Source organism: Capronia epimyces (genome assembly GCF_000585565.1).
Source record: "Capronia epimyces CBS 606.96 chromosome Unknown aczIQ-supercont1.2, whole genome shotgun sequence".
Lineage (NCBI taxonomy): Eukaryota > Fungi > Ascomycota > Eurotiomycetes > Chaetothyriales > Herpotrichiellaceae > Capronia > Capronia epimyces.
The window spans coordinates 3,809,169-3,834,580 of record NW_006912905.1 but is presented as its reverse complement, the minus strand read 5'-3'; the positions used below and the strand labels follow the sequence as shown (position 1 = coordinate 3,834,580).

At 52.2% G+C, this 25,412-nt stretch overlaps 11 protein-coding genes across 11 annotated transcripts; 5 read left to right on the top strand and 6 right to left on the bottom strand.

The window, feature by feature from the left end:
• Positions 1–339: 339 nt before the first annotated feature.
• On the bottom strand, positions 340–3,328 carry A1O3_03188 (uncharacterized protein; the record flags this gene model as incomplete). The annotated part of the gene is made up of 2 exons (XM_007733326.1): positions 340–2,972; positions 3,031–3,328. The coding sequence occupies 2 exons, from the start codon at positions 3,326–3,328 to the stop codon at positions 340–342; spliced, it is 2,931 nt and encodes a 976-aa protein (XP_007731516.1).
• Positions 3,329–4,397: 1,069 nt separating this feature from the next.
• Positions 4,398–5,964, bottom strand: A1O3_03187 (uncharacterized protein; the record flags this gene model as incomplete). The annotated part of the gene is made up of 2 exons (XM_007733325.1): positions 4,398–5,036; positions 5,092–5,964. The coding sequence occupies 2 exons, from the start codon at positions 5,962–5,964 to the stop codon at positions 4,398–4,400; spliced, it is 1,512 nt and encodes a 503-aa protein (XP_007731515.1).
• A 518-nt stretch (positions 5,965–6,482) lies between these two features.
• A1O3_03186 (uncharacterized protein) lies at positions 6,483–7,259 on the top strand (the record flags this gene model as incomplete). Its single annotated transcript, XM_007733324.1, has 1 exon — positions 6,483–7,259. One exon carries the CDS (start codon positions 6,483–6,485, stop codon positions 7,257–7,259), a length of 777 nt encoding a protein of 258 aa, XP_007731514.1.
• A 392-nt stretch (positions 7,260–7,651) lies between these two features.
• Positions 7,652–8,329, bottom strand: A1O3_03185 (S25 ribosomal protein; the record flags this gene model as incomplete). The annotated part of the gene is made up of 3 exons (XM_007733323.1): positions 7,652–7,887; positions 7,988–8,045; positions 8,291–8,329. 3 exons carry the CDS (start codon positions 8,327–8,329, stop codon positions 7,652–7,654), a joined length of 333 nt encoding a protein of 110 aa, XP_007731513.1.
• A 131-nt stretch (positions 8,330–8,460) lies between these two features.
• On the bottom strand, positions 8,461–9,112 carry A1O3_03184 (40S ribosomal protein S22; the record flags this gene model as incomplete). The annotated part of the gene is made up of 2 exons (XM_007733322.1): positions 8,461–8,720; positions 8,980–9,112. The coding sequence occupies 2 exons, from the start codon at positions 9,110–9,112 to the stop codon at positions 8,461–8,463; spliced, it is 393 nt and encodes a 130-aa protein (XP_007731512.1).
• Positions 9,113–10,552: 1,440 nt separating this feature from the next.
• Positions 10,553–12,155, top strand: A1O3_03183 (uncharacterized protein; the record flags this gene model as incomplete). The annotated part of the gene is made up of 2 exons (XM_007733321.1): positions 10,553–10,937; positions 10,993–12,155. 2 exons carry the CDS (start codon positions 10,553–10,555, stop codon positions 12,153–12,155), a joined length of 1,548 nt encoding a protein of 515 aa, XP_007731511.1.
• Positions 12,156–12,744: 589 nt separating this feature from the next.
• On the top strand, positions 12,745–14,585 carry A1O3_03182 (uncharacterized protein; the record flags this gene model as incomplete). The annotated part of the gene is made up of 4 exons (XM_007733320.1): positions 12,745–13,376; positions 13,429–13,737; positions 13,786–14,268; positions 14,327–14,585. 4 exons carry the CDS (start codon positions 12,745–12,747, stop codon positions 14,583–14,585), a joined length of 1,683 nt encoding a protein of 560 aa, XP_007731510.1.
• Positions 14,586–18,490: 3,905 nt separating this feature from the next.
• A1O3_03181 (uncharacterized protein) lies at positions 18,491–20,095 on the top strand (the record flags this gene model as incomplete). The annotated part of the gene is made up of 2 exons (XM_007733319.1): positions 18,491–19,574; positions 19,629–20,095. The coding sequence occupies 2 exons, from the start codon at positions 18,491–18,493 to the stop codon at positions 20,093–20,095; spliced, it is 1,551 nt and encodes a 516-aa protein (XP_007731509.1).
• A 1,062-nt stretch (positions 20,096–21,157) lies between these two features.
• A1O3_03180 (uncharacterized protein) lies at positions 21,158–21,484 on the bottom strand (the record flags this gene model as incomplete). Its single annotated transcript, XM_007733318.1, has 1 exon — positions 21,158–21,484. One exon carries the CDS (start codon positions 21,482–21,484, stop codon positions 21,158–21,160), a length of 327 nt encoding a protein of 108 aa, XP_007731508.1.
• A 520-nt stretch (positions 21,485–22,004) lies between these two features.
• On the top strand, positions 22,005–22,607 carry A1O3_03179 (uncharacterized protein; the record flags this gene model as incomplete). Its single annotated transcript, XM_007733317.1, has 1 exon — positions 22,005–22,607. One exon carries the CDS (start codon positions 22,005–22,007, stop codon positions 22,605–22,607), a length of 603 nt encoding a protein of 200 aa, XP_007731507.1.
• Positions 22,608–23,261: 654 nt separating this feature from the next.
• A1O3_03178 (large subunit ribosomal protein L17e) lies at positions 23,262–25,316 on the bottom strand (the record flags this gene model as incomplete). The annotated part of the gene is made up of 3 exons (XM_007733316.1): positions 23,262–23,608; positions 23,803–24,019; positions 24,969–25,316. 3 exons carry the CDS (start codon positions 25,314–25,316, stop codon positions 23,262–23,264), a joined length of 912 nt encoding a protein of 303 aa, XP_007731506.1.
• Between the last annotated feature and the right edge of the window lie 96 nt (positions 25,317–25,412).

Genomic DNA, 25,412 nt, shown 5'->3' with positions numbered 1-25,412 from the left:
AAACGCCCATTGCCCAGCCCCTCCGTCGGCTCCACACGATTTCCCATGCCATACCTTAGGTAGGTAGTATGTATCCATTCCCGGTCAAATTCGCCGTTCTCGAAGAAGGGAAACCCCAAGCCAGCATCCAGAAATAAAGCATGCACACAATCTGCCGCCGAGGAGAATCGATGCGAAATAAAATCCAGATCACCACCCCCCAGTCAAGTCAAGGTCGAGTTCTCGTAGCAAGTAAAGACATAAAACAACGCAGACTATGCAAAAACATAAAGTGTGTTCCGGCCGCAAACTTTACCTAATGAACTAGCCCACATCGGGCACGTTCACACATCTTCTTCGTCACCGCTGCTGATACTGCATGCCTTGTTGCTGCTGCTGCGCCTGCATCACTTGCTGAGCTTGTTGAAGCTGCATCTGCTGCATGTGCTGCGCCTGTTGTTGTTGGAGAGCTGCTGCCATGTTAGGGCTCATGCCCATCATCCCATTAGGCATTCCACCGCCCTGCTGCTGAGCTTGCTGCTGGGCAACTTGTTGGCGCATCTGAGCCTGTTGAATCGACATATTGTTCATCTCAACCTGGCGTCTGCGCACGGCTTGCATGGCTGCAGTTTTAGCTTGCTGTTGCACCTGCTGGACCTCGGCGGGCTGAAGCATACTTGTGTTGCCACCGTACTTAGCGGCGGCTTGTCCCAAGAAACGCTGCTGGTAGGCGGCCAACGTCGACTGATATAATTGTTGTAGCGCAGGATTTGCTTGGGGCCGCTGCTGTGGATGTGGCACGCTGCCGCCCATCATCTGAGCTTGTTGAGCTTGGGCAGCCATCATCCTTTGCTGTTGCTGGACATGAGCTAATTGCGACACTTGCTGCTGAGGTGTCATGTGGTTCGGTGCAGGCGAGCTATGGCCTTGATTTTGTTGTTGGAGACTTTGGATTTGAGCCTTGACATGTTCGGCTACGGACTGCTTGTACGCTATCTGGCTTTGCGCAGGATCTGGCGACATGTGTTGGCTCTGCGGCGTGCCTTGCTGCATCGCCTGCTGCTGCTGCTGGTGGTGTTGTTGTGCTTGTTGCCGTTGTATGGCTGCCTGTCGTTCGGCTTGGGCCTGCTGCTGAGCCTGAATGTGTGCTATTTGGGCATGTGACATTTGGGGGGTGCCATTAGCCATCTGTTGTTGCATTGCTTGCTGCTGCAATGCCTGGCGGCGTTGCATCTCTGCAAGCTGTTGCGGATTCAACTGTCGAGGAACTCCGTTCGGAGCCTGTCCCTGCATTCCTTGCATCATTCCGGCCGGCATCATCTGAGGCGTAGGGGCCACCGTACTACCATGTGGACTAGCCTGAGTGATCTGCTGTGCGGGCGTACCTTGTCGCATAACAGGGGTTGCGTTCCTGGGCGTGCCATGAGCCATTTGTGGAGTACTGTGTCGGCTTGGCCCTTGCCCGCTCGGGACTCTGGCCATAGGGGCGCTGGGATGGCCATGTTGCACAGCAGAGCCGGAGCCGGGCCGAGGTGGAGACCCATGCCCTTGTTGTGAACCTGACATAGCCATGGGATGTCCAACTTGACCAGCACCAGTCACGACGGGCGACGAAGCCGCAAGAGGAGTACCTTGACGAATGACCGGAGAGCCACGTTGCTGAGCAGCGAGCATTTGGCTCTGCATGTTTGGAGGAATGCCATTGACTTGCTGAGAAGGAGGCCGTTGCACAGCTTGAGTATGCTGCTGCTGTTGAAAAACCGTCTGTACGTCCTGCGGCCGCGGACGCATCCCTCTCATCTCTTGGGCCCGTTGAATCATGATCCGTTTCTTCTCTTCTTCCTGCATACGATCTTGTTGACTCCTTCGAGTCTCGTCCTCTTGCAACTGTCGATCCTTCTCACGCTGCTTTCGTTCCGCGATTTCTCGCTTAATATTATCAAGGGCATTAAACTTCTCGAAGCGCGGCTGGAACAATGTGGCAGCAGCTTGGCCATCCACAGCACCGGAATTCGTAGCTCCAGTACTGCCAGCGGTACGCTCGTCCATAATGAGCATAAACCGCTCTTGTTGCTTTGCGTGAGCATCTTCCGCTGCAAGTTCCGCAAAGGTCCTCTTGCGGCGTTTGGGGGATGGAGGACGGGTGTTGCAAAGAGGGTCCTTGAGTATATCGATCAAGGTTTCGGCTTCCTCTAGGGTGTCCACTGGGTCCAAATACAATGGGGGAGCGGTGGCATTGACAATCCGCCCTTCGTATTCCAACAAATCCTTGGGATCTATCCTCAGCTTTTGTTTCTTGAGTGGCGGTCCCTTCTCCGATGACGGGGTAGGAGGCACTCCTGAGATGGGGGTTTGCGGGGCCGCCGACCCAGGTGGCCGGTTGGCGGAATTGGCTTGGGACTGCTTTCGGTTGACCGATTTGGGATCCGGTGCCATCGCATCTAGGACCAGGTCCATATGCCGAGACAAAATCGTCGGTCGCAGGGCAACATGGTAAATTCTGGGACGGGGCTTTGTCGATTTTGGCGCCACATCAATAGTATCGTCAGAGTGAAGAAGATCTCTGGTGTCGCTGGCCACTGAGTCCTGACGTTCTTGCTTAAGTGGTGGTGATCTGGCAAGGGATTGTTCTTGCGAGGGATAGGGCGCGTAAGGTGAGGGTGTGATGTATTGATTGTAGTTGTGGATAGAAAATGGTTTCTCGTCATCCGCCGCGGCCTCAGAGGTATGGACATCCTTCGCGACAGATTTATGATCCACGACTCGAACAATGAGCCATCCATCGTAGTATTTCACATCTGACTTCCGAAACTCTTCAACCATGTCGTGCGGGATAGTTCCTTTGGCGAGATGTTCGATGAAGACGCGCATTTCAGAGTGATAGCTGAAGCTTCCATCTTGCTGGTCAAAACGAAAGTGTGTGGGGTGGAGATGGACAATTAGAGAGGGCGGGCACCCTTTGAACTTGCGCAGGATGTAGGACTCTTTAGGCACTGCAAAGGCGCGGTCAGTTGGTGCTGCAGGACGCGAGAATAGCCATGAGGGACAAACCATATGGCTCCGGGATCTTCTTGGGCACCCGCTTTTCAATCGAGCCATTCTCTGTGTTATTTCGTATGGATAACCGTGGTTGTCGCCGATTCGATCGCGCTGTGCCATTGACCGTGGCACTATTGCTCGAAGCAGAGGTCGGAGTTGGGTTCTGGCCGGGGAGGCTTTTCCTAGCACTCGAGGGCGACGAAGACGGTGCTGTCGGCTTAACACCGTTCACATTCGTTTGTACCACAGGCGTGGGGGGCTTCTTCATCTTGGTGGCAGTTCCAGCCGGCTTAGCCATGACTGCAGCCATTGTGTGAAGACGATCTCCTGATTTGCCACGGGTCCCTACTCTTCCAGAGATGTCACCACTATTCCGAAGCAGTAGCAGCCTCTTGGAAAGGTGCTCGGCCAGAATGCGACGCTGCTGGCCAAACGCGCATCATGAGGGGCAGCAGGTTAGGTTGGACCCTGGCTCAGGCAGGTATGGAGGTGTATTCGGTCCAGTTCTTGGGTATAGGGGTGCCAGAGGCCAGCGCGGTCAGGGAATTATACAAAACAGAATCAAAATGGATGGAAATGTCGAGGAGTTCAACGTTGATGATGCGCAGTCGCAACACGATCGATGTCTCATTAAAGGTCAAAGGCTTGGCATTTCTCGACGTCTGCCCGGTGCTCGGCCTCACGTGGACACCTCGGTCCCCCCTATTAGGTGCCCCCTATTAAGTGCTGGCCTTGCGCGGCCGTCTCTTGTAGGAACGACGTCGGTATCAAGGAATGGGGCAATACTCGTACGCTGGCACAGTACCCAACGTTTTCTGCCAACTACAAAGATCTGCATATGGCAGAGTTCGTGCTGTTGCCCATCTCCTCGCGAAGCCATACCCCCTAATGAGGCGAAGGCTCGATGGCTCTCAACCACAGAACAATCTCTTTCCGCGCTCAAGTTGAACAAATCATACGCCTACGAGCTATTGCTTTGGACCAAGGTAGACCTCTACCCAATAATACTTGTCCGATCATAGCTCGCACGTCGGCTCCTTTTAGAGCGGCGTTGTGACCTTTCAATCGTGGTGACTCGGTGGATGGAACAATTTATTGGGGTTGAAGCTATCCATAAATTATTTATCACAGCCGGGGTTCATAAGGCTTGCAACCCTCCAATTCTAGAAACAATTCAGTCAGAAGTTAGAATAAAATATTTTCAACATCAAATGCCGTAGAACCCTTCATAATCCTAGTAGAGGAAGACCTCATGGGTTATACTATAGATGAGATTTCATACCTCGAGTAGCTGTTCCGATCGCTCAATTCGCAGATACTGCAGATGACAAGCAAGACTTTCATGACCATGACCATTGACATTATCCACCACACCGGCGCTAGTCCCTCTCGTCAACGCGTCTTCGCCAGTCTTCCCCTATTTTCAGGCTCTCCACTACTGTAACCTGTTTCCCGAGGCCAGTCCGTTCTTCCTTCTGCCACCACGTCTCCGGCTTCTGGACGGCTGATTCATCATCCGTGTCAATTAAACCGCCATGGCCGCCTTCGTCCCCAATCACGACGACCGTTTGCCGGACCCAGCCCGACAGATCTGAAACGATTTCTCCATCCCGACCACAGAGAGATTCCTGGATGTACACAATCTCAGGAGCCAGGCTTCGTAGGATATGCTTGTGCCCATGAGGAGTGGTGAACGGGAGGATCAGAGTCTCGTGGTCGACGATCTCGGTGGCTTGGCTATAGAGAGTCTGGTAGAGGGAGGCTGGTTCATCAATTGGTATGGGATCCACCGATGCCAGAAGAACTTCTCCTGTTCCAGACAAGAATTCTCCCGGAGTATGGGATGGAGTCTGAGCATCAGTCTGGCTGATGTTTGAGAACGACGAGGTCATAGACTGCGAAGGGCGGCTGGCGGCGACCGGACACAGCGGATGTGTTTTGAGATCTGGCGCGTAGATGAGAACAAAGACTCTCGTCCTGTCTGTATCGATATGCTCCCAGAGATGCGTGAGAATGGACTGTGCGCCGGTAAGCATGATGTACATCTGGAATACGGGATTTGAGAACACTTACGGCATGGTGACCCACCTCCGATTCAGCATCAGCGGCAGGGCCAACAGCAGACACAACCACAGCCACGTTCCTTCTCTTCTGTCTCGCAATGGATGTATATTTTGGAATATCAACATGGCCGGAAAAGAATTCTTCCGCTGTCCCACGTCGTCGTATGCCTTGCTGTATTTCTCGTTCATTGTCCCGCTGCTCCGCCTCTTCGCTCCATCTCTCGTGATCTTCATACGCTTCGGTACCTCCACCACTTAGCGAGGTAATAGCGGCACCGAACATTGCGCCGGCTGCTGCAACCCCGGCTGAGAATGGTTTGTTGGCCCAGTCGTACGTTTGGGCTTGACTCTGAGGTTGGCTCTGGGAAGGGGTCGTTGAACGGCCAAACCCGAATGCGCTTGACATTCTTGCTACTAGACCTGCCTCCCCCGGCTGCTCGACTGCACTTGAGCGGGCATTGTCGTACTGTGCTCCGCCGCTAGGAAACCCTGCTGGTGGTGGACCTTGAAATCCTCCCGGTGCGAAGGGAACAAAACCACCAGGCTGTTGCTGGCCAGGCATCATCGGAGCTGCAGGATCTTGTAGATCGGGACCTGGGAATTGGGGGCCTTGAAATCCACCTGGTGGTGCTGGGCCAGGGGTTATTGCGCCGCTCATGCTTGCATAGCCTGGAGGTGGGACACCTCCCGCGTAGTGTTCGTCTTCACTAGAGTCTTCCTCGTCATCGCGCCGTTCGCTCCATACCCAGGCAGCGAGTCCAATTGTTGCTGCTGTTACCGTGAGCACCAGTGGCACCCAGTACCCAAATGTCGACCTGCTGCCGTGGCCACTGGTGTTCGTAGTTCTGCGCCTGCGCTCAGTCACCGTGTATTGGTAAGACATGATGTATCTGTCCGAGGATCACAGCGCCAGAAGGGCTCCGACTGAGTCGGACAGCTTCGAAGAGATTGTTTGGATCAGGCCAAAGGGCAAATGTACAGTGCAATGCCTGGCGCAAGTGGGCGTTGTCATCGAATGGGGCTGCTATGTTTACGAGGTTTAGCCGCGGTCTTTCGTGCTGCGGGCGTAGAAGTGACAGCCTGGCACCGAACCAATGGTTTGGTCAGTGTTCAGAATTGGTCGGAGGAAAGACAAGAAGAAGAAATGCACGGACAATGGAGGGATATACCAGCAGTGAGTGGTGCAGGTGAATCAGCGTGGGTGGCTGGTTGCGCATGAAGCTGGCGCCGTCCGAAACAAGCATGGGATCATTCCCAGCCTGCGGCTACTGGCGTTTCCCCACATCTCACATCTCACGAGACGAACTGTTCCGCCACAGGCCCATCACCTGCCTGTTCGTTGAGATGACCAGATCTTGACATGGGCGCCGTTCGTACTGGACCTCGACCACAACACGCATGATGGACTCCTCTTCCATACGGCAGCGAGCACCGAAGTCACAACCTTCATCGAGCTCTTCGGAGCATTCATATTCTCAGCCTGACGAAATCGAAGACGCCAACACCCGCGTAATATCTCTTCTTGACATCTTACGTATCATCTTCACCCTCATCGCTGTCTCGTGCGCCTTGTCATACTACTTGACTTCTGGTTCGTCCTACTTTTGGAAATACAATCCGTGGTTCGCCAGTCCCTCGCAAGTCGCCCGCTGGTGGAAGGGTCCATTACTCCTCACGCCGGAGCAACTAGCATTATACAACGGCACCGACCCCGAGAAGCCAATATACCTTGCGATTAATGGGACAATTTTCGACGTGACTGCTGGAAAGCATACGTATGGTCCCGGTGGCAGCTACGAAGTATTTGCCGGTCGAGATGCTACAAGAGCTTTTGTCACAGGGTGCTTTCTGGAAGACCGGACGGGTGATCTAAGGGGAGCCGAGGAAATCTATATCCCGATTGACGACCCAGAAGAAGAGATTGCAAGTGGGGCAAGGAAGACGCGAGCAGAGAGAGAACGTAGGGCTGCAAAGAAACGCGTGCTGCAGGAAGTGAGAAAGTGGGAAGAGTTCTACAGACACCACAAGAAATATTTCGAGGTCGGAAACCTGGTTAATGTGTCAGAGTATCTGGATAAACCACCCGTACTATGCGAGGCCGCCCAAAAAGGGAGACCCAAGAGAAAGAACATCAGGACAGTAAACGAGGTCGAGGCGCCAGGGAAACCTGTGCAATGAAGCCAAAATCGGCAGGATTTGAGCACCTTATCTCACGGAATAGATGAAACAATAACTTGGCAATAAGACAAGCGCACTTGGATTTCGAGTTCCTCACAGTTGTTTGTTGGCAGGGCGTCATTTTGTAGAAGCATACCTACTTAACAGGAAGAATGAAAGACTTGACTGCCGTGATTCTGGAAGGTTGTGTGTTTGACCTTTCATTTATGCTAGAGTCCTGCATTCCACCGGTCCTCGAGTGCATCCATAGCATCCTCCACCAGTATCAATCCCATCAGAAGCATATCCGATGTGGTCACCGGCGCGAAAGGCGCGATATTCTCTGTGAATCGTGCTCGGCAGACTCGGCCATGTGTTGTTATCCTCTGTTCCACCGGCGCTCGTAATGTCATCTAATCGCTGTCGGCTGCCGCTCTCGTGTAAATGCTGCCCGTGTGATGTCCGACAACCTTGCGGATGACGCCCCGATCCTCGAGATCAGCAAGGGCTCTCCGTGCTAATGAGCCATTGATCTTCAATCTGTCGACCAGAACGGCCACGGTGATGAGGCGGTACGACTGAACGTCCTTGTTGAGTTTGTCCGAGATGGCTTTGTCCAAAACGACGGCGTGCTGGGCCTTGTCCTTGACTGCGCAATAAAAAAAAAGAAGTCAGCTCAGAAATAAGGCAGAATGACCTGCAAGACTATGTGGAAGATATGGAAATGAAGGGCAGGACCGGAATCATACCCTTTCCCTTGGACCACTTCTTCTTCTGCTTCTTGCCGCCGGAGGATGCTGAGGGCGCCTGTTGTCATCAGTCAATTTGATCGGTCATTCGATCGGGCGCGATTAGAGATGAATGCGTACCATTGTTGCGGTGTTTGTCTTGAACGATACTAAAGATGGACAGGAGAATGAGGTCAAGGCCGAAAGAGAAGTTCTACGCCCGCAGTTCCAAAAAGGGTAATAGGGCAAGGGTCTTGGCATAGAATTTTGGGCCGCGGACCAGGTCTACCGGAGGAGACAGAGAACCGAAACTATCAGGTTTACGGGCAATTGACGATGGTAATTCTGTGCAAACATTGTCATTGTAGCCGTCGGTTGCGCTATCTAATGTATCTGTGGCCCTAGCTCATGAGAGGGCCGGCTGGAAGTCACAAACTTTTCGGGTATCTTCCCTCGCTCATGCTGTCATACAGAATACGCTCAGGATACATTGTCTAGTAGAAGAAGCCGATGATCTTTCCGGAGACATGCTTCCTTCTGGCTTCCTCGTGATCCATAATACCGGCACTTGTGGTCAGAACGATGTAGCCGAACTGACGAGACGGCAACAGCTTGACAACCCACTTCTCCAGATCCCGGAGTTGGACGTTGTACCGAGGGGAGATGACACCGGTCTTGTTGAGACGGCCGTTGAGCTGAATAACAACTTTGCCGCTGCGGTGGTCGTCGACTTCCTCAAATTCGCCAATGTAACCTAGAGAAGTAATTGTCAGCATGGTTTGTCAACAAGGTGTTGCGGCCGAATAAACATTGTACAAACACGGATGGAAAGGCAAGTAAATGTGTAAGATCGACCGCGGAAAAATTCAATCTCTCGGATACTTAAAGGGCAAAGGTCGTCGAGGAATATTGAAACCACCGCCTAGTTATCAACCCGAGTGTATAATGCTGGTCCGCATTGATCCTTCTCTTTTCGCGACAGATGAAATGGGATTTCTGGGAGATCCACGTACCGTGCTTCTGCATGACAGCCAAGAACTTGATGATGACCTTGGAGCTCGGTCGGATCATAACTTGACGCTTGCCGGCCTTCTCGGCGTTGTTGATGCTCTTGAGAGCGTCATTTAGAACGGAGGTTTTGACCATATTGGCGGTATTGAAGTGGTGAGATTCTCAAGTCGTGTAAACTAGGACTTGAGGTGTCTGCAAGTGAAACATCATGTTAGTCTTCAGTAGCCTCGAGCACGAAGAGTGCCCACTCAAGGGTTCTTCAGCTCGTGTCGCAAAAGATGAGCGTGTCCGAAACTGCGTGTGCATCCTGGAAATGGTACAGACCAGGAGCAGACAGCCGGATTGCTCATCTTAGGCTAGCTGAAGAGGGTTGGACTTCGCACATACCTCAGGGGAGTTGGTGTAGGTTGATGAATGAGAATTGTTGATGTCGACGTGGATGGGAGAAGATTGGGAACTGCGCTCGTCTTCACGAAATTGATTGTGCTTCGCCAAGATTTGGCTGGACTATTCCTGATTTGGCGGTACTGGGGCTTCGGCCAATCAATGCTCCAGCTCTATTCAGCCTCGGCCAGAACAGCAGTCTTTCTCTTTCACAGAATGGCGGATGGTGTGGAGGACATTCTGACGAGGGGTTTAATCTGCTCAATTCATACTGATCACAGTGTTCCATGGTACTCAAGTCGTTCGCGCCTTTGCTGGGGCGATGTCATAAGCCATAGAACACACACCACAGCGAACCCTCACTCTCGGATCTAGATAGGAATAGAGAGTGTATTGTTGTTATTCCAGAGATCGTTAACAATGGCATATACAAGAGGGGTCATAACTCTGACAGTCGTTGGTGATCAATGGTCATACCATGGCTTGTTAGGTGACTGTAAGAATGCAAAGCTTTGGATAATTCTTGCTGCATAATTATAAATATTTTACATGGACCGCAACTTCCACAGTAGTGTCAATAGTGCTCCTACAAACCACCCAGTCAATTGTATGAGTTGTTTTCAAGCTGATTCTCATTAAGGGATCCTGCAAGGCCATCAATACATTCCTGAGATATATAACTGCTTCGTAAGAACATTGGTATCGTTTCTCAAAGAAGCTATGTTCTTCCCGTGACATATTAGCCGGTGTGTTATCGCCTACTGAATTTCTATGTCGGGAGAGCAGATGCATAGGTCCATCGCTCTATGCAGGCGACAGCGCTGGTGCATGGCAAGTCCAGGAAGTCTTTAGGGTGTAACGTCACAGAACGCTGAACTTCGAAACGACCTGAAAGACATGCCGGCCCTGTTGATGTCCCAATGTCGCACTGTTGGCTCTCTCCTCTACAGCAGTATCTTGTGTTATTGTGTGTATGGTATCCGCAGTTGAATTTGCGCATGTTATGGATTTGTTAGAATCACATGTCCTGGGATTGAATGGACCTTTGAACTGCCTCACCCGAAAGTGAATGGCCGCACACTGTACTTAACACGTTGTTCATGTGTACCATGCAGCCAGATTCCCTTAGGCTTGGAATAACCACTCCTATCCATGCCACATTGTCGGCAGGGCTCCCGCAACCTATTCAAGATGTCGGCGTCACAGTCAACGCCTCGTAAGCGAACCGCAGATGAAAACTGGGTGTACTTCTGTGAGAATGCTTGCCTCACCAGTTTCTCTGGTTGTGTTGACGAAGACTCGACGATGACAGAACGAGAGATCTCTGAATACATTTGGCACTCGAATCCGGAACTTCATGAGAAGCTGAACCGAGTTCGTCTCCCAAGTTCCTACTTGGCATCTGATGAGATCGAGCACACAGCTGGTCGCCAAACTGTGCCGGCCGAGCGCATCCTATCATCGTTTTTGGATCATGCAGGAAGAGCCGAGGGAACAAAGTTCCATTCAGTGAACAATGCTCAGTTGCCATCTGGCGAGAACAGCGGCGAAGACCACGCTACGGAGTTCGTTTTAGGTATGCGTGCGTGACTTTGAAGGTCCTCTGGGCTCGGAACTAATTGACTTAGCAGATCGATACCGCTTCAACTTGCATCAGCATTCGGATCCCGAGACAATATACTGCTGCTCCTATCCTACCTGCCGAAATCCCCTGAACGTGATACCTCTTGGAGAATGCTATGGCAGCGTGACAGACGAAGCTTGGAACAAAAACAACAATTTGCTTACAGAGTACCCAAGAATGGTGTACTACTGTTTTGATTGTCTTCAGGAAGTACTGAAACAGAAATTCGAAGTCGAGATGGTGCACCAGAAACTTCCGCAACTTGTTGATGGCACCCGTGATAGAGAGATGGTGCTTGAGTCAGCAGAAAAGATACACCCACTTCTCCAGGCCAAGGAACTGAAATTCATGTACTTTCCCGAAGAGCCGCCCCTGACCCCAGGAAAAGATTCCAATTCGAAGAAAGGCAATCGTCTGCGCCGCCAGAAACAGTACGAGATTGAACGAATCCTGGAGGCGCTGACGGAGAAATACCTCAGAAAGAGAGAATACATGAGAGGCGGCCAAGATACGGACTCGATATCTTCGGAACTTCAGATCCAGCCCCGACGTGATGTGTCGCCTTTCCGAGATAGATATAAGAAGCAAGGGCTCGAGTACTGTGAATTACACAATCAGTTCGGATCAGGTGAAATACTTGAAGAAAACGAAGCGGCCACATCAAAGTTTGTCGGAGACTCCGGAGACGAGAGTGTATTGAATTGTTTCTGCAGAGAGCCACCAGATGAGGAGGGGATGATTCGCTGTAGTGCGATAACCTGCATGTTTGGAGCTGTTCACCTGAGGTGCTCTGGTCTCAAAGATGTGGCTACTATACCCGAAGAGTTCATTTGCAAATACTGCAAAGGCCACGACGCTGCATGTTCCGAGAATGACTGTTCGGACGATACAGTACAGAAGCGAGATCTGGGCTGGTGGAAAAAGTGCTCGCCACTGGATTGCAACTCCATCAGAGATGGGATCACATGGAAAAATGGCATGGACACCGATAATGAGTCAGAAGAACGTGACGAAGATGCGGCGGCGGACCTGGGCCCCGTGGGTGAGCACCCTTCAGGATTCATCGCGGTCAACAGTCCGCCCCCGAGGGCATGTGATGAGATAAACTGCACCTTGCAATTCGCTTGCGAGAACCGCTTTGTTGGGAAAGGGGCATCGTCAAAGGAATGATTCTGGCACGATATGTGTAGTCGAATGGGGCTGTGAGGGAGACGGGGCTCTTTCTTGCCCGACAGCTTGTTGGATTTCAGCCACTGTTGGATTTCAGCCAACACAGCTTGGAGGTTAAGATGCACGCGGATAACAGCAATGCACTCAGAATATCATGAAGGTGTGCAGAATGGTGTTATCTTGCTGCCAGTGTAGGACCGAGATCTAGAGCTGAGATGACGGTAGGGACTTATGTAAGACAGTCACGTGATAAGACTTTGGACTAGTACTAGTCAAGTTAGTCGCCTGAGCCTGCACTACTGGCATTGCTGCTCTTTGCATTTCAAGTTCTCTGCTTCATCATTTCTGCGCATCTCCGGCGATTTCGCACATCCGCACCAGATCTTGACACCCACGACATACTCGTTTAGAATCGAGGTTTTGTTGTGGAACGAGGAGCATCTCGCGCCATTAGGCCGTTCCTCGCATAAATTACTGCAAGGGTTTGCTGCGCACAACCTTGCTCTTCTACCAACTCTGACCACGTCCAAGTGAATCCATCCTTCATTCGGCTCTGCACTACCGAGCACACCACGAACGGCTGCTCAAAATGTCAGGGCTCGACGTTGAGGCTCTCCTCGATTCCACCGCCGCCGAGGAAGTCAAAGACACTCTAAAACAAGACGATGATCGCCATCGTAGCGACCGTGCCGACCGGCGTGATCGAGAGAAACACCGTGATGGATCCCGTGACCGCGATAGGGACCGCAAACGACGCGATCGAAGCCGTGAACTTCGACGAGAGATAGACGACGACACCAAAAGTCCCCGAAGCGACCATGGGAGTGCTAACGGAAGTCACAGAAGTAGCAGGAGAAGAAGTCGCAGCCGGGATGATGAGAGGAGACGTTCCAAACGAGATGAAGACTACCACCGTCGAAGATCCAGGTCTCCAGATGCTGATCGCTATCACTACCGTCCAGGCGGAAGACCAAAGCGAGACGATGATGACAGGCGGGATCGAGATCGTGATCGACGACGCTCGGCAAGTCCGAGAAAACGTGTCAAGAGCAAAACCCCCGAACCACAGCTCACTGAAGACGAGCGTGATAGGAGAACGGTGTTTGTTCAGCAACTTGCCGCCCGTCTACGTACCAAAGAGTTGATTCAATTCTTCGAAAAAGCGGGTCCCGTCAAGGAGGCACAAATTGTCAAGGATCGAGTCAGCGGACGGTCCAAGGGGTGAGTCCCATTACTTGCCATGCTGCGTAGGCCCAGCTCTAATTATACGTAGTGTTGGCTATGTCGAATTCAAACAAGAAGAGTCGGTACCTCTTGCGATCCAGATGACCGGACAAAAGCTTCTCGGAATCCCCATCATTGCCCAACTCACTGAAGCAGAGAAAAACCGACAAGCACGCAATCCGGAAGCCAGCACTGGCCATCACAACTCAGCCCCTTTCCATCGCCTCTATGTTGGAAATATTCACTTCAGCATTACTGAGCAAGACTTGCAGAATGTCTTTGAGCCTTTCGGCGAACTCGAGTTCGTTCAACTTCAGAAGGACGAGACAGGACGGAGCCGAGGCTATGGATTTGTCCAGTATGTGGTTTGAATGAAAATGAAGATTGTCCGCTAATTTCCCCACAGGTTCCGTGATCCCAATCAAGCTCGTGAGGCTCTTGAAAAGATGAATGGTTTTGACCTCGCAGGACGTCCGATCCGAGTGGGCCTTGGCAATGACAAGTTCACGCCGGAATCAACTGCGAACCTCCTCCAACGCTTTCAAGGACAGAACCCGCCTGGCTTTCAAGGGTCCGCATTTTCCGGCTCCGGTGGCCGTGGGGCCCAGGCTGGCGGCTCTGGAGGCGCATTTGATCGTGCAGGCGGCCGCGATACCGACAAGGGCTCTGGAAATGCCAGTGCACTAGATGACACAGACGTGGCCGGTGTGAACTTCAACAATTACAGCAGAGATGCATTGATGCGGAAACTCGCTAGGACAGATGACTCTCCCGCCGAAGCCAATCCAAAACGGGTTGCCCTGCCCAAGAAGGAAAGCAGGCCTCTTCCTGTCAATGTGAGCCAGGCGAGCAGATGCGTTTTGCTTCGCAACATGTTTGATCCTGCCGAGTACGTTGTCCCAGATTTATTTTCCATCCCGCGACATTGCTGACACGTCCTTCAACAGGGAAGAAGGTGAGGCCTGGGTCAAAGAACTCGAGGACGATGTCCGTGCCGAGTGCGAAGAAAAATATGGCCATGTTGTACACATCTCGGTCGATCCAAACACGCAAGGCGACATCTACTTGAAATTCGAACGTGTTTCGGGCGGCGAGAATGCCATCAAGGGTTTGAACGGCCGATACTTTGGCGGTAGGCAAATTAGCGCTCAGCCCGTTGTTGACGCCGTCTACAGCAGTCTTTTTGCCAGGACCAAGGCCTTGTGATAGCGCACAGCATTCAAACCCGGGCGAGTTCACGTCAGAGATTGACATGACTGAGGGGAGGGGCGTCTTTATCATGTCTAATCGTTGACCTGCTGGTTAGGACAAGGCGTACTGCGGGCCTGCAGTCGTTCACAGCTGAAGGACCAGGGGAATCGAGCCACCATGTGGTTTCGGCCGACTCGAGCTAGGAAAGCAGGCGACCGTTGACTTTGCTTTAGATTACTTCCATTCAGTCCCTCGCTTCTGGCTCGCGGGATGTGGGCGGTCAATCACAGCTGGTGAATTGAGATGGGGACGGAGTAGTTCGTTCCACATCAGATTTGTCATGGAGGCCCCGGTAGGTCCCCATTACTTTGGTTTTCGTGCCCTTTCAAGTTGATAACTACCTTTTGAGCACCAGACGACAGAAAGGCGTTGAGATGAATGTCCAAAAGTTGATGAGTTTATGGTGTTGGACTTCTGGATTTGATTTATGTTCTTGTCATGTACAGTTGTTTCCAGGCACCATCGTTGCCTTCCACAGTATTGTAGTTTCCATGCCCGCCGCCGTCGGACTCGTTCAATCACGATGCCGCCACCACCACATCCCTGTCACCATTACCGCCAGACGCCGAGATTTGAATCCTAACTTCCATCGTCCGCACCAGAATCAACACAACGTTCGTTTCGAAATTGTCCAGTGATAAACCTAGATGCCTCAAAGGGCTAGGGTTCCGTCTGGATTCGTCGGGCTTGTTCCTTTCTCTGTTACCCATACCACCACATCTCGGGCTCCAGAACACACATCGGCTTCCTTTCTTGACCACCTTGCGACGTTCAGCTCTGTCTTGTCAGCGGCCACAAACACTCTGGAAAACCCACTTTCCATGGAGTCTGTCAACATCGATAGACAAGATGACATTCAGGTTCTGCTCTTCATGGATTGGAGTATCACTGCACCGTTGGGCCAAAGTTCGGCATCCTGGAAGGCTTTTTGGAACACTTCTTCTCCATCCGGAGTTTGTTTAGTGGGTTCATGATGCAGCTCCGACTTGGTTTGCTTGCTTGCTGTACACACCGCTGGCAGCGGAACGGTCTGGGCTGCTATCTCGATTCAACAATCCATCTCCTTCATTGGCTGCTAGTTTATAAGCTAGCCATACAGTACCTCCTGGGCAGCGAGGTCGGAAACTTGCAGAAATCCTTCAAACAGTGGTAAACCCCTGAAGAATGCCCCCAATTGTGTCCTCTTCCTAACTCCCTGCTGTGAACTCCTGTTTGATGTTGCTCAACGGTCTTATGTTCAGACCAGTTTCCTTGAAGAATAGGAGACTCGTTCTCTTCAAACCACCCTCAGGCATGTCTCCCTGGTCATCCTCATGCGAGACGGCTGAAAATGACTCTGGAGAGGATGGATGGTGACCATCATTCATGGAAAGCAATGGTTCCGGACTCGACGAGCGGGTTGACGTGATCAAGGTCCGGACCTGCACCGGGAGTATTCTCTCGTGCACACTGGGGTCTTTCCGTATCTCAGATCTCGAGCCTAACAAGGCATTGTTCGTGATGACCTTCTGGTATGTTGCCTACAACGCCAGCGTCGCTATTTACAGCACCAATCTCATTGCTAGAGCAGTTCTCTGGCTGGAGCTGGCAGTTGTTGGTTGAAACACAGGGTCCTGCGGGATGACTCTGGTGCCGAGAGAGTGCTGGTCAGGACGGCTAGGATGTTCAGGCGAGTGGAGGAGGAAGATGGGTCGGTATGGGTCGACCGCTTGTTGTAAGGCTCGAAGGAATCTAGCGCTAGGTTTCTGTTCATCTATGTGTGAGTTTCTCTGCATTTGCTCGGCTGAGTCCATGGGCCGACCTGGTGATACCTCCCTCAGGGTTGATGAATGTTGCTCCTGCACTTTGGAAAGAGGTGGTGGCTGTTTGTGCCTTCAGATCTCATGGGACAGCATGGGACATACTCACAAAGACGGTGCTTGGGACCTGTGAACATGAAAGAAACGAACAACCAGAGACACTTGCAGCCTCTCCCCTGCCGTCCCCACAGCATCAGCCGCACTGTCCAGCCGCATTGCTGCCCGTCCAAGCATTCATGGGTGCGGCTGGAGCTTGCATCGGCGGCTGTAACGGGTTAGGGCCCACGGATCGACTTTAAATATCCCTCCTCCTCTTCTCCTCTTCCAAATCTTCTTCCTTCTCTTCATCCTCTTCACCCTGCTGTCCTCGGCATCATTTTATCCTCTAAACCCCGTCTTTAGTTTCCTTTGTCCTCTCTGGTGGTCAAGACGACAGAAGACACAAGGGTGATGCACCATAATTGGTGCATCACCCTTGTAGTGATCATCACAGTGTCTTTGAGACACTGACAAGTCCTCGGTAAGATCTGCTGTCCACAACTCACCTTGCGAACAAGACTGACATAGACAGGTTTTATTGTACAACAAAAGAATGGCGCAATAGCGCACTGCCTCCCCCTGTGGGGGGCGCAATATGTGCTTTCGGTACGTCTCTTTCCTTGCCATCTTTCACCTGGTTTCATGCCATTCTGGACGACGTCGACAAGAGGAAGAACAAGAGGTTGGAAAGACAGGACACAACGACTGGCTGTGCCAGGGGCCGCAGTGTCAACTGCCCTGGCTGGAGCTTCTCCCGTATCATCAAATGAGCCGCCCCACTTGATGACAAGGCTGGCCCTGGTCGAATAACAGTGACAACCCAGTGCCACGGAACATATCACACAGGATGCCACCAAAGCTTGCAGTGATATCCTCGGCCATCAAGCTGTCCTGGTAGTCTCACTACCCTCGAAAAATCGGATACCTGGCTTGCATGTGTCAGTCACTTTGTCCCGGCTGCAAAGTGAACAGACATTCGATTCCACTCGGCCACTGGACACCAGGCCCATTGTTGATGAAGTGAAGAAACATCCAGGGCATTCACTGTATGTGCCTCCCTTCAGGGGTACATAAGGTGGTCTGCCTCTGTCGAACTTCTTCCTCTCTTTCATCTCCCTCTTTTGCCACACAGACGACGCTCAGGTTGAGCTTTGGACTCTTCTGCCCTTCTACTCAGAAGAAACATTTGATATTTCAGCCGCATCTCTTTGACGATTTTTGACGATTTTGGAGACGAAAAGCAACTGGGTGTATTTGTCCTCTGGATACCTTTCAGCACTCTGAAAGTTTCTCACCTCCACCATCCCCTCTCGGATCGAGCTTGGAGCCACTGAACTCAACCGCCACTCATTTCGATCGAAGTCGAATCCTTTTACTGCCACCTTTTCTTAGGGCATCTCCTGGTGCTGTGTCCGTTGAAACACTATCTTCAGACATCCTGATCTGTTGTAAACTCAAAAAAACCGGTCGTTTGATTTCTGGATTTGGCTGCGCTTCCTCCGGATCTATCGCAAGCCGGAGTCAGTCCGGATCTGTTGGGGAGTTGTTTCTTTCAGTCAAATACAAGTTGGACCACCGTTGCTAGAAGAAAGGATTCAATCAGCACGTGGCGGTCATCATCGGGTCTGAATTTGCCTGCGCCCTCGTCGACGTCGTCCAATCTGGCTTGGCACAGAAACCGCTATAAGTACCTTACCTTCACTAACTCTCCTCAGCACAGAATTTTCTTTATTTTTGGTGAGCACTGCTCTTCTTTACCTCCATTCACTCTCGGAATCAATCGCCCTCTCTGTCAATTCATCACCATACCCCAGTCACTCTCCGGAGCCTGGAGCCGGGACGTCGCCAAGAGGAAGCGAGGTTACCGCTCCTCTCGTCTACAACTCGAATCAGATTGCAGCCTGCACCCAAAACCTCACTTCTGATCACTTCACACGGAATCCTTGAATCCCTGACTTCGCCCGCTTGGCTTCCGCATCCACGGCACATCTCTTGCTCACCAAACTTCTGCTACAGACCAAAATGTCGTATCTACACGGCAGCGGCGTCGGTGGTGGCATGCCTACCACCCCTGTGCCTCACGAGGCACAGGAGAGACTGCTCCATACGGAGCAGTCCTACGCCAGAAAGCAGCAGGAGCTGCAGAGCCTGGTCCAAACGAGGGCCTCGACGCCAATGTCAGCCGCAGAAAGCGGCAGAAATAGTTCGGAAATTGCACAGCTACAGCAGACTCTGCGGCAGATGGAGGCTGAGATCAATACGTTGAAGGCCACAAACCTTCGACAGATGGCCACCATCAAGACACAGAGTGAAGCCATCGCCAACCCAAAGAAGCACTACGTTACGCCCGTGCGCTTTAGAGACAATCAACCACACGGCACGATGCCCAGTCGAGATCTAAGCCAAGTGATGCCGCCGCAGTCTGCCCAGTCATACAATAGACGTACATCTGACAGCATCCCTCGGCAACAACCATACCTGGCTACTGCACCGTTGCTTCCATCTGCACATGATCCACAGCCACAGCCCACCAACATACACGACCCTTTCTGTGCAAACCGCAACGCGTCATGGAACCAGCAACTGACATACCAACCGCAAGGTCCACAGGTGCAGCAATTCCCGATGGGATACCATACAACACCTACAGGTCCAAGCCGCGGCAGCCACGGCAGCCACGGCACTCCATTTAAAGCACATGGAAGCAACCAAGGGATGTTCGGCAGCCAGCCACAGGTGCAACAACCCTCCAATCCACAATCCATGGCGCTGGTCCCGGCATCTGTTACAACTGAGTGGAACGCGGTCAAAGCACAACTGGCAAAGGTCTGGGGCATGGCAGAGGCATTCTCCCGCTCACACGTCAACATACCAAGCACGGCAAGGGACAATGCAATGCCCCAAAAGCTCAAAGACACTCTTCTCAATGCGGCAACAAGGACGACAGCATTTCAATTCATGTCTACCCCACTCTATCGATACTTCTTGGTGACAAAGGTTATTGTGCAGTGGCTGATGAACAATGTCCTCAAGGTGGACAGCTTTGCTGGCTTTGACACCAACACCGACCGAGTGATCGAGTCTTGCCGCAATCAGATTTATCAATGTAAGTACACCTCATGGCAGCATGACCGCAACTTCAGCTAACGGCGTCTTTCAGCGACGCCTGCCCAAGTCAAGTTCCAGCTACTCACAACAATTGGCCAGCAGATGGCAGTCCTCCAACAGAATCCACGGTTCGAAACGTTTCTGTTGAAGCTTGCCCGAGACCGCGGCAATATGCTCTGGCCCGACCTCCAAATGATGATGCACCAAAAGAGCTCACGAGACTGGGATGATTTACTGAGTTTGATGACCGAGGCACACAGAACGGCTCTTCTCATGTACTCCGGACCGGATGAGTACCGCTACGAGATGCCACAGCATGGACAGCCATTCACCAAGGAGACCATGGAACCAAGGGATTCCTACATGAATGGTCACACGCCAGAACAGTTGGAGGCAATGGGCACGACAGTACGACTGGCTTTTACACCGCATGTTACCGTGAGGACGAATTTGCCAAATGGACATGTGACATCAAGGACCTTGCTACCAGCATATGTGTTGTTGAAGGTGGGCAAGTAGACAGAAACGGGATATGCCAAAGCATGGTGAAAAATATGGGGAAACATCTAGATGTAAAGGGTTTGCTAGTAATGGATCGAGGTTGATGGTGCTGGACACATGACAATGGGCTATACAAATCATCATACAAAGAGACCTTGACAGAAAAACTTTTTGGCTAAGTCATAATATCATAAGAATCCTACTACAACAGTCTTTTTTTACAGGATATGGGAATAGAGTCTTCCTACCACCTATTATATAACACTAGAGTAAATAATAACCTGGCATGCTCCTTTCCTATTTACCCTTTTTAAAATATTTGATCCTAACGTTCCTCTGTTATATACTCGGCCTTATTAAAAAGGGGGCATACTCACGATTAGGCGGTGCTTAGGTAAGTCAGTAACTATATATCTAATCACGTGACTGGCGGCGATGGCCTGTGCTGTGGGGGGACTCCCTAAACCCTCAGCCTGACTGCACTGGTGAACGGCCACACCACAGCCCCAGCGCACATTTCTCCCTCTAGCCCTGTGAACAGCACTGGCTGCTCAAATGTGCCGTAATGACCTGACGGCGCCGGCAACTGCGCACATGTAAGATTACGAATCAGAAAAGTTGCTTCGGCTGCCTTAGACTCTAGAGCCTATTGATATGTCATTCTCTTCTCCTGAGCTTATAGGACCGTTGTTCCCGCCGTTCCTGTTCCTCAGCAGGACTATTGTTGATATTGTCGACGACTCTGCGGGTGTATCTATCCTTTTCTCGTCTTCGAACCCCCTGCGTCTTTAGCCCTTCCCACCCCTGCGCCTTTAGGCCTTCCATCCCCTGCACTAACCGGGGATTCTCGTGGCCCAAACCGTTTCAAGCGGGCCGCCGTCTTCGGCAGAGTCTTTTCATACTCCTTCCATTGCCTGTTGGCATACTCCTCCCATTGTCTGTTGGTGGTGGAGTCCGCGTTCCACATGGCCAGGACTTGGTATCTCTCCAGAAAGAACTTTGGGTCGCTCCTGCTTTCTCTCCCATTCCCATTCCCATTGTTGAGCCACCTCTCCCTTATCTTTCCGACTTTGGTCGAGGTCAAGGCCTGTTGAGCCACCTCTCCCTTATCTTTGCGACTTTGGCAGAGGACAAGGCTTGTTGGGGAGGGTCGGTGGGCGGAGGCCGCACCAGCTCGCCCGTTGTATTGGGAGAAACGCGTTGGCGGAAACCCGAATTGTAAGGCGTCGAGTTGAGGCAGGCCAGTCGCTTCTCGTTCCCGTTGAAGAAGTGCTCCAGAGAAGCGTGTTGGGTGGATTCGGGTGCATTCTTGTCGTTGTTCCTATCGTGGTTCTTGTCGTTCTTCTTGTCGTTCTTCTTGTCGTTCTTCTTGTTGTTTGATTGTGTGCATTGGCATTGGCTCTGCATAGTGGGAAATGCTTGTGAAAGTGACAATGGGTCGATTCACATGTCCAGTGTGTGAGGGTGAGATTGCTGTGACTCTGACTTGGGCTTCATCTAGAGGATAAAGCAGCGAGGAAAGTGATGACTTGAGGACTCTGCGTGAATGGAACTGGTTGAGAACAAGGTCACGCCCCACGCATCTATCTGTGATTTGAACGACAAATCCCAACACACGAACACACACACGTGGCATGCAGTGAGGAACACTGAGGGCTGAGTAAATTGTCTGAGCCGGTTGTGAACATGGATCAAATCGATTGAGCTCCACCGAGCTCGACCCGCGCCTTGTCTCTGCGTGCTGTAACTGTAACTGTCGTGAACGGTTTGTTTCCACGTATCCTATCTTGGAGCGCGTATGACATCGTCAGACCGCGCCGACAACACACAACGCCCTCCTTCTCCGTCGCCCAGCTCTTTTCCGCGTAGATCCAACACCGTGGACCTAAAATCAAGAATCTTGGGCTTGACCGGCTTGCAGTTCGGAATGGCTGGTGAAGGTCGAAAACGAAAAAAGGCTCGATTCCGATCCCCTATCATGGAGCTGGATTACTCCATCACAATCACACCAACCCAAACTTCCCAACTAGGTGTTCGTGACGAGGGGTATTTACGGGCTGCCCGAGTGGAACTCAGAGATAAGATGGATGGGATCTTCCGTGCCGGGGAACTTCGACCATCATACCTCGGTGCATTGTGGGCCTCGGAACAGAATATGGAGCCGGACGGCACCCTGCGCTCACCTCGATCGAACGACCCTCCTCCCTTTCCCCAGGACGGGGCGCCAGATGCAGAGAAACCTCACTGGACAGCAGTCAATCGGCCGCGTGCCGAGGTAGCCCCGGCCTGGTACCAAGGGGAGCTCCGGAAGGCAAACGCAATCAGCATCCGGGAGAAAGTCAGCAACCGGGAGAAAGCTGGCAGTTGTCCTTGGACGGTAAAGACACAGTGGAGGAAAGCCGTGAACGGCAGATTGCTGGCCAAGCAGACAAGGCGGGCATTCGACAACGATGGCCAACGAGCAGAAGCCCGCCGGGTCCGGAAAGCATTGAGAAAATCAGCTCGTGACGGGGAGGGAAACCGGCGTTGAGGACAAGCAGTGCGGCTTCGCCTTGGAAGTGGGCGTGGATTGCCGACAATGACGCTACCGGGTGTTGCAGGGCATCCCCGGGGACAAATGTGGACTGGTCGTCAAAGGAACGATTGAAGCAAGAGATAATCGCATCTCCGCTGGTGCTCTCTCTGGGGCAGGGATTGGAACACCAACACAAGATGGAGAATCGACCAATGCGCGAGAAAGCCAAAGGGTTTTGGTGGCCAAGGATGTCGGATGAGTTGAGCCTACGCAAGCCTGGTCAAGAATGGTCAGCTCACTGGACGAATGGACAGGAGGTCTCGTTTGAAAAACAAATCGATCTCGCAGATCGCAAAGAGATATGGGAGCGGGGACCATGGCAGAACAAGAAACAGATGAGAATGAATTCATGATTTTTAGTCTCTTTCTTCTCGCCGGGAATAGCTGCTACAAATCAAGAGACACCTTCGCCGAAGAACGGGATTGGCCTGAGCTTGAACGCAGTCAGCGATGACTGTTCGATAGCTCGAGCACTGAGCCTTTTCCGAGCAATCGCGCCACCTCATTGACCTTGTTGCATGCGTTGCATGCCGCATCGAGAGACCACGACCCAGCTGCTTCTCCTTTGACCTTTGCCATTTTCAAAACGCGCCAAACATGCAGGGCCTCCTACGAAGAAGTGATTGCTCTCCGTCGTTGAGCGCCTCGCTGTCTAGCATTCAGTTTGGCTCCCTTGGCGACATCCAAGTCCTCGGCCTTGGTAACCGCCTCCTCGGCCTCAGTGAGGATCAATTCAATGTGGCATGGGTTGGACATGTAAGGGTTGATACGACCGTGGGCACGGTAGGTTCGGCGGCGCTGCTTGGGGGCTTGGTTGACTTGGATGTGCTTGACGATCAGGTTGGAGGTATCGAGGCCTTTGGTGTCGGCATTGGCTTCGGCGTTCTTGAGTAGGCCAAGGAGGAACTCGGCCGACTTGACGGGGTGACGGGCTTTGGAGACTCCGAATGCCTTGCCTGCAGAGAGAGACTTAGCTATCATATACTTTGGAGACGATTACAGACGGAATCCGCATCCAGGTGTTGCTGCTGGGCAAGCACTTCCAAACCCATGTACATGGTCTTTGATCCCCAAAGGGTTTGTCGCCATTGCCCAGCAGAGCACCTGAATCACGAAAATTTCGAATTCCGCCTTTTGAAGTTGCCCATACCTTGTGCGCTTCTACCAGTGCTTCCAGCATATCTTCGCATAGGCACGGCCTCCTTCAGTTCTTGGACATTCTCGAGGTACTTGACAGCGCGCTGGAGTTTCCAGCCGTTGATGGCCTGGGCAGTCTCGCGGGTGTTCTTGAAGCTGACGCGCAGATAACTGCCACGGCTTCGAGCCGATTTGGCGGTGGGAATTCGATCGGCGGGGGCGTAACGGACCTGTTGTGCGGTTGTTAGTGATCCAATATCCTTGACTGCGTCTTTACAGAGTCGCTCGAGGAAGGGGCATCTTTCGTACCATCTTGAATGTCGTGTAGGCGGTGAGATGGTCGTTGTCGTTGTCGATGATGTCGAATCCAACTTTCGAGGTTGCAACAAATTTGGGTTGTGTGCCAAGCCAAGAATTGCACCTTGTTCTGGAAAGGCAGGTCAACCGAGGATCCCATTCAATGCTGATAGTAGCGGGGCTTGGCAGGCAAGATTATTATCAACCACTGACGAGTGATGCCAGTGCTCATTTTGGCCGCACTATTCAGGTACGCTTAAGTCCTAGTGCCGACTGCGCAAAGCCGCATCCGCCTTCTCCCTTCGTCGACCGTTTCTTCTATTGCTTCCTGAGGTATTAGACGTGCTACCGAGTTTGGCCAATACTGGGGGTCACTTTCAGACCTAATCCTGCGTCATCTAGGGCCGCATTGTTTGATCTGAGAGTGAGGTGCAAATGGTACCGGATTACGGTTGAAGATATGATGGGAGAAGCAGATGTTCCCAGCACGATTGCCTAACGACCTCTTGAGTATGTGGCTGCAAGAGTAACAATGCTGATGGCCTAGTCTTCCTTTTCGGCGGCCGCTTCCGCATCGATCCTTGCCACCTCGGGGTGAGTAAATGGGACAAGGATGGCTTCTTCTTCTGCTTCCTTGATTCGCTGTTCATTGAACGAGACGGGGAGGTCAGCTAATCAATCATATCATGGTGTGTCTAACCGCGAATGGTGCATGAGTAGGAGCTTGTGAACAGATAGGTGCTAGACCTGCTGGCCCGGGGCACGCACGGATGTGTGGTATAGCGAACATGGATAGCCTCAGCTAAAAAAGCAACGACCAGCGGCAGATGTGGAGGACACGCTCAAAGTCGGGATTACGGGTAGGAGTACGGATAGGCTTACATCCAAGGCGCCCGTGGCAGTCAACCAGCTAGCAACCAGCATGCTGCGCAGAACCCAGTTCTTGCGAAAGACGGAGCTCCGGAGGTCATCGAGAGGCCAAGTCTCGAAGCCGCGGTGAGGAAAGTTGGCGTCGAGATGCAGCCGCAGCAGACGTGGGTATCGGTCGAGGCTGCGCAGCGACTTGCGCACCGCGTCACGGTAGAAGCCGACGGCGCCCAGCACGAAGCCGGTGCACGCGGACGCCACGAAGGGGATCGTTGCCGTGTCCCAGACTAGAGCGCCAAATGAGGCCCCAGCCATGCCGATAAAGACGGATGAAATGGTGCCGGATAGGATGACGCGGAGCATGCTAGCAGAATAGAGGAAAATGGTCAGCGAGCGAGAGCGAGGGCGATTGATCAGTAGAACAGACGGGATGGGATGGGACGGGGACAGACTCGATTA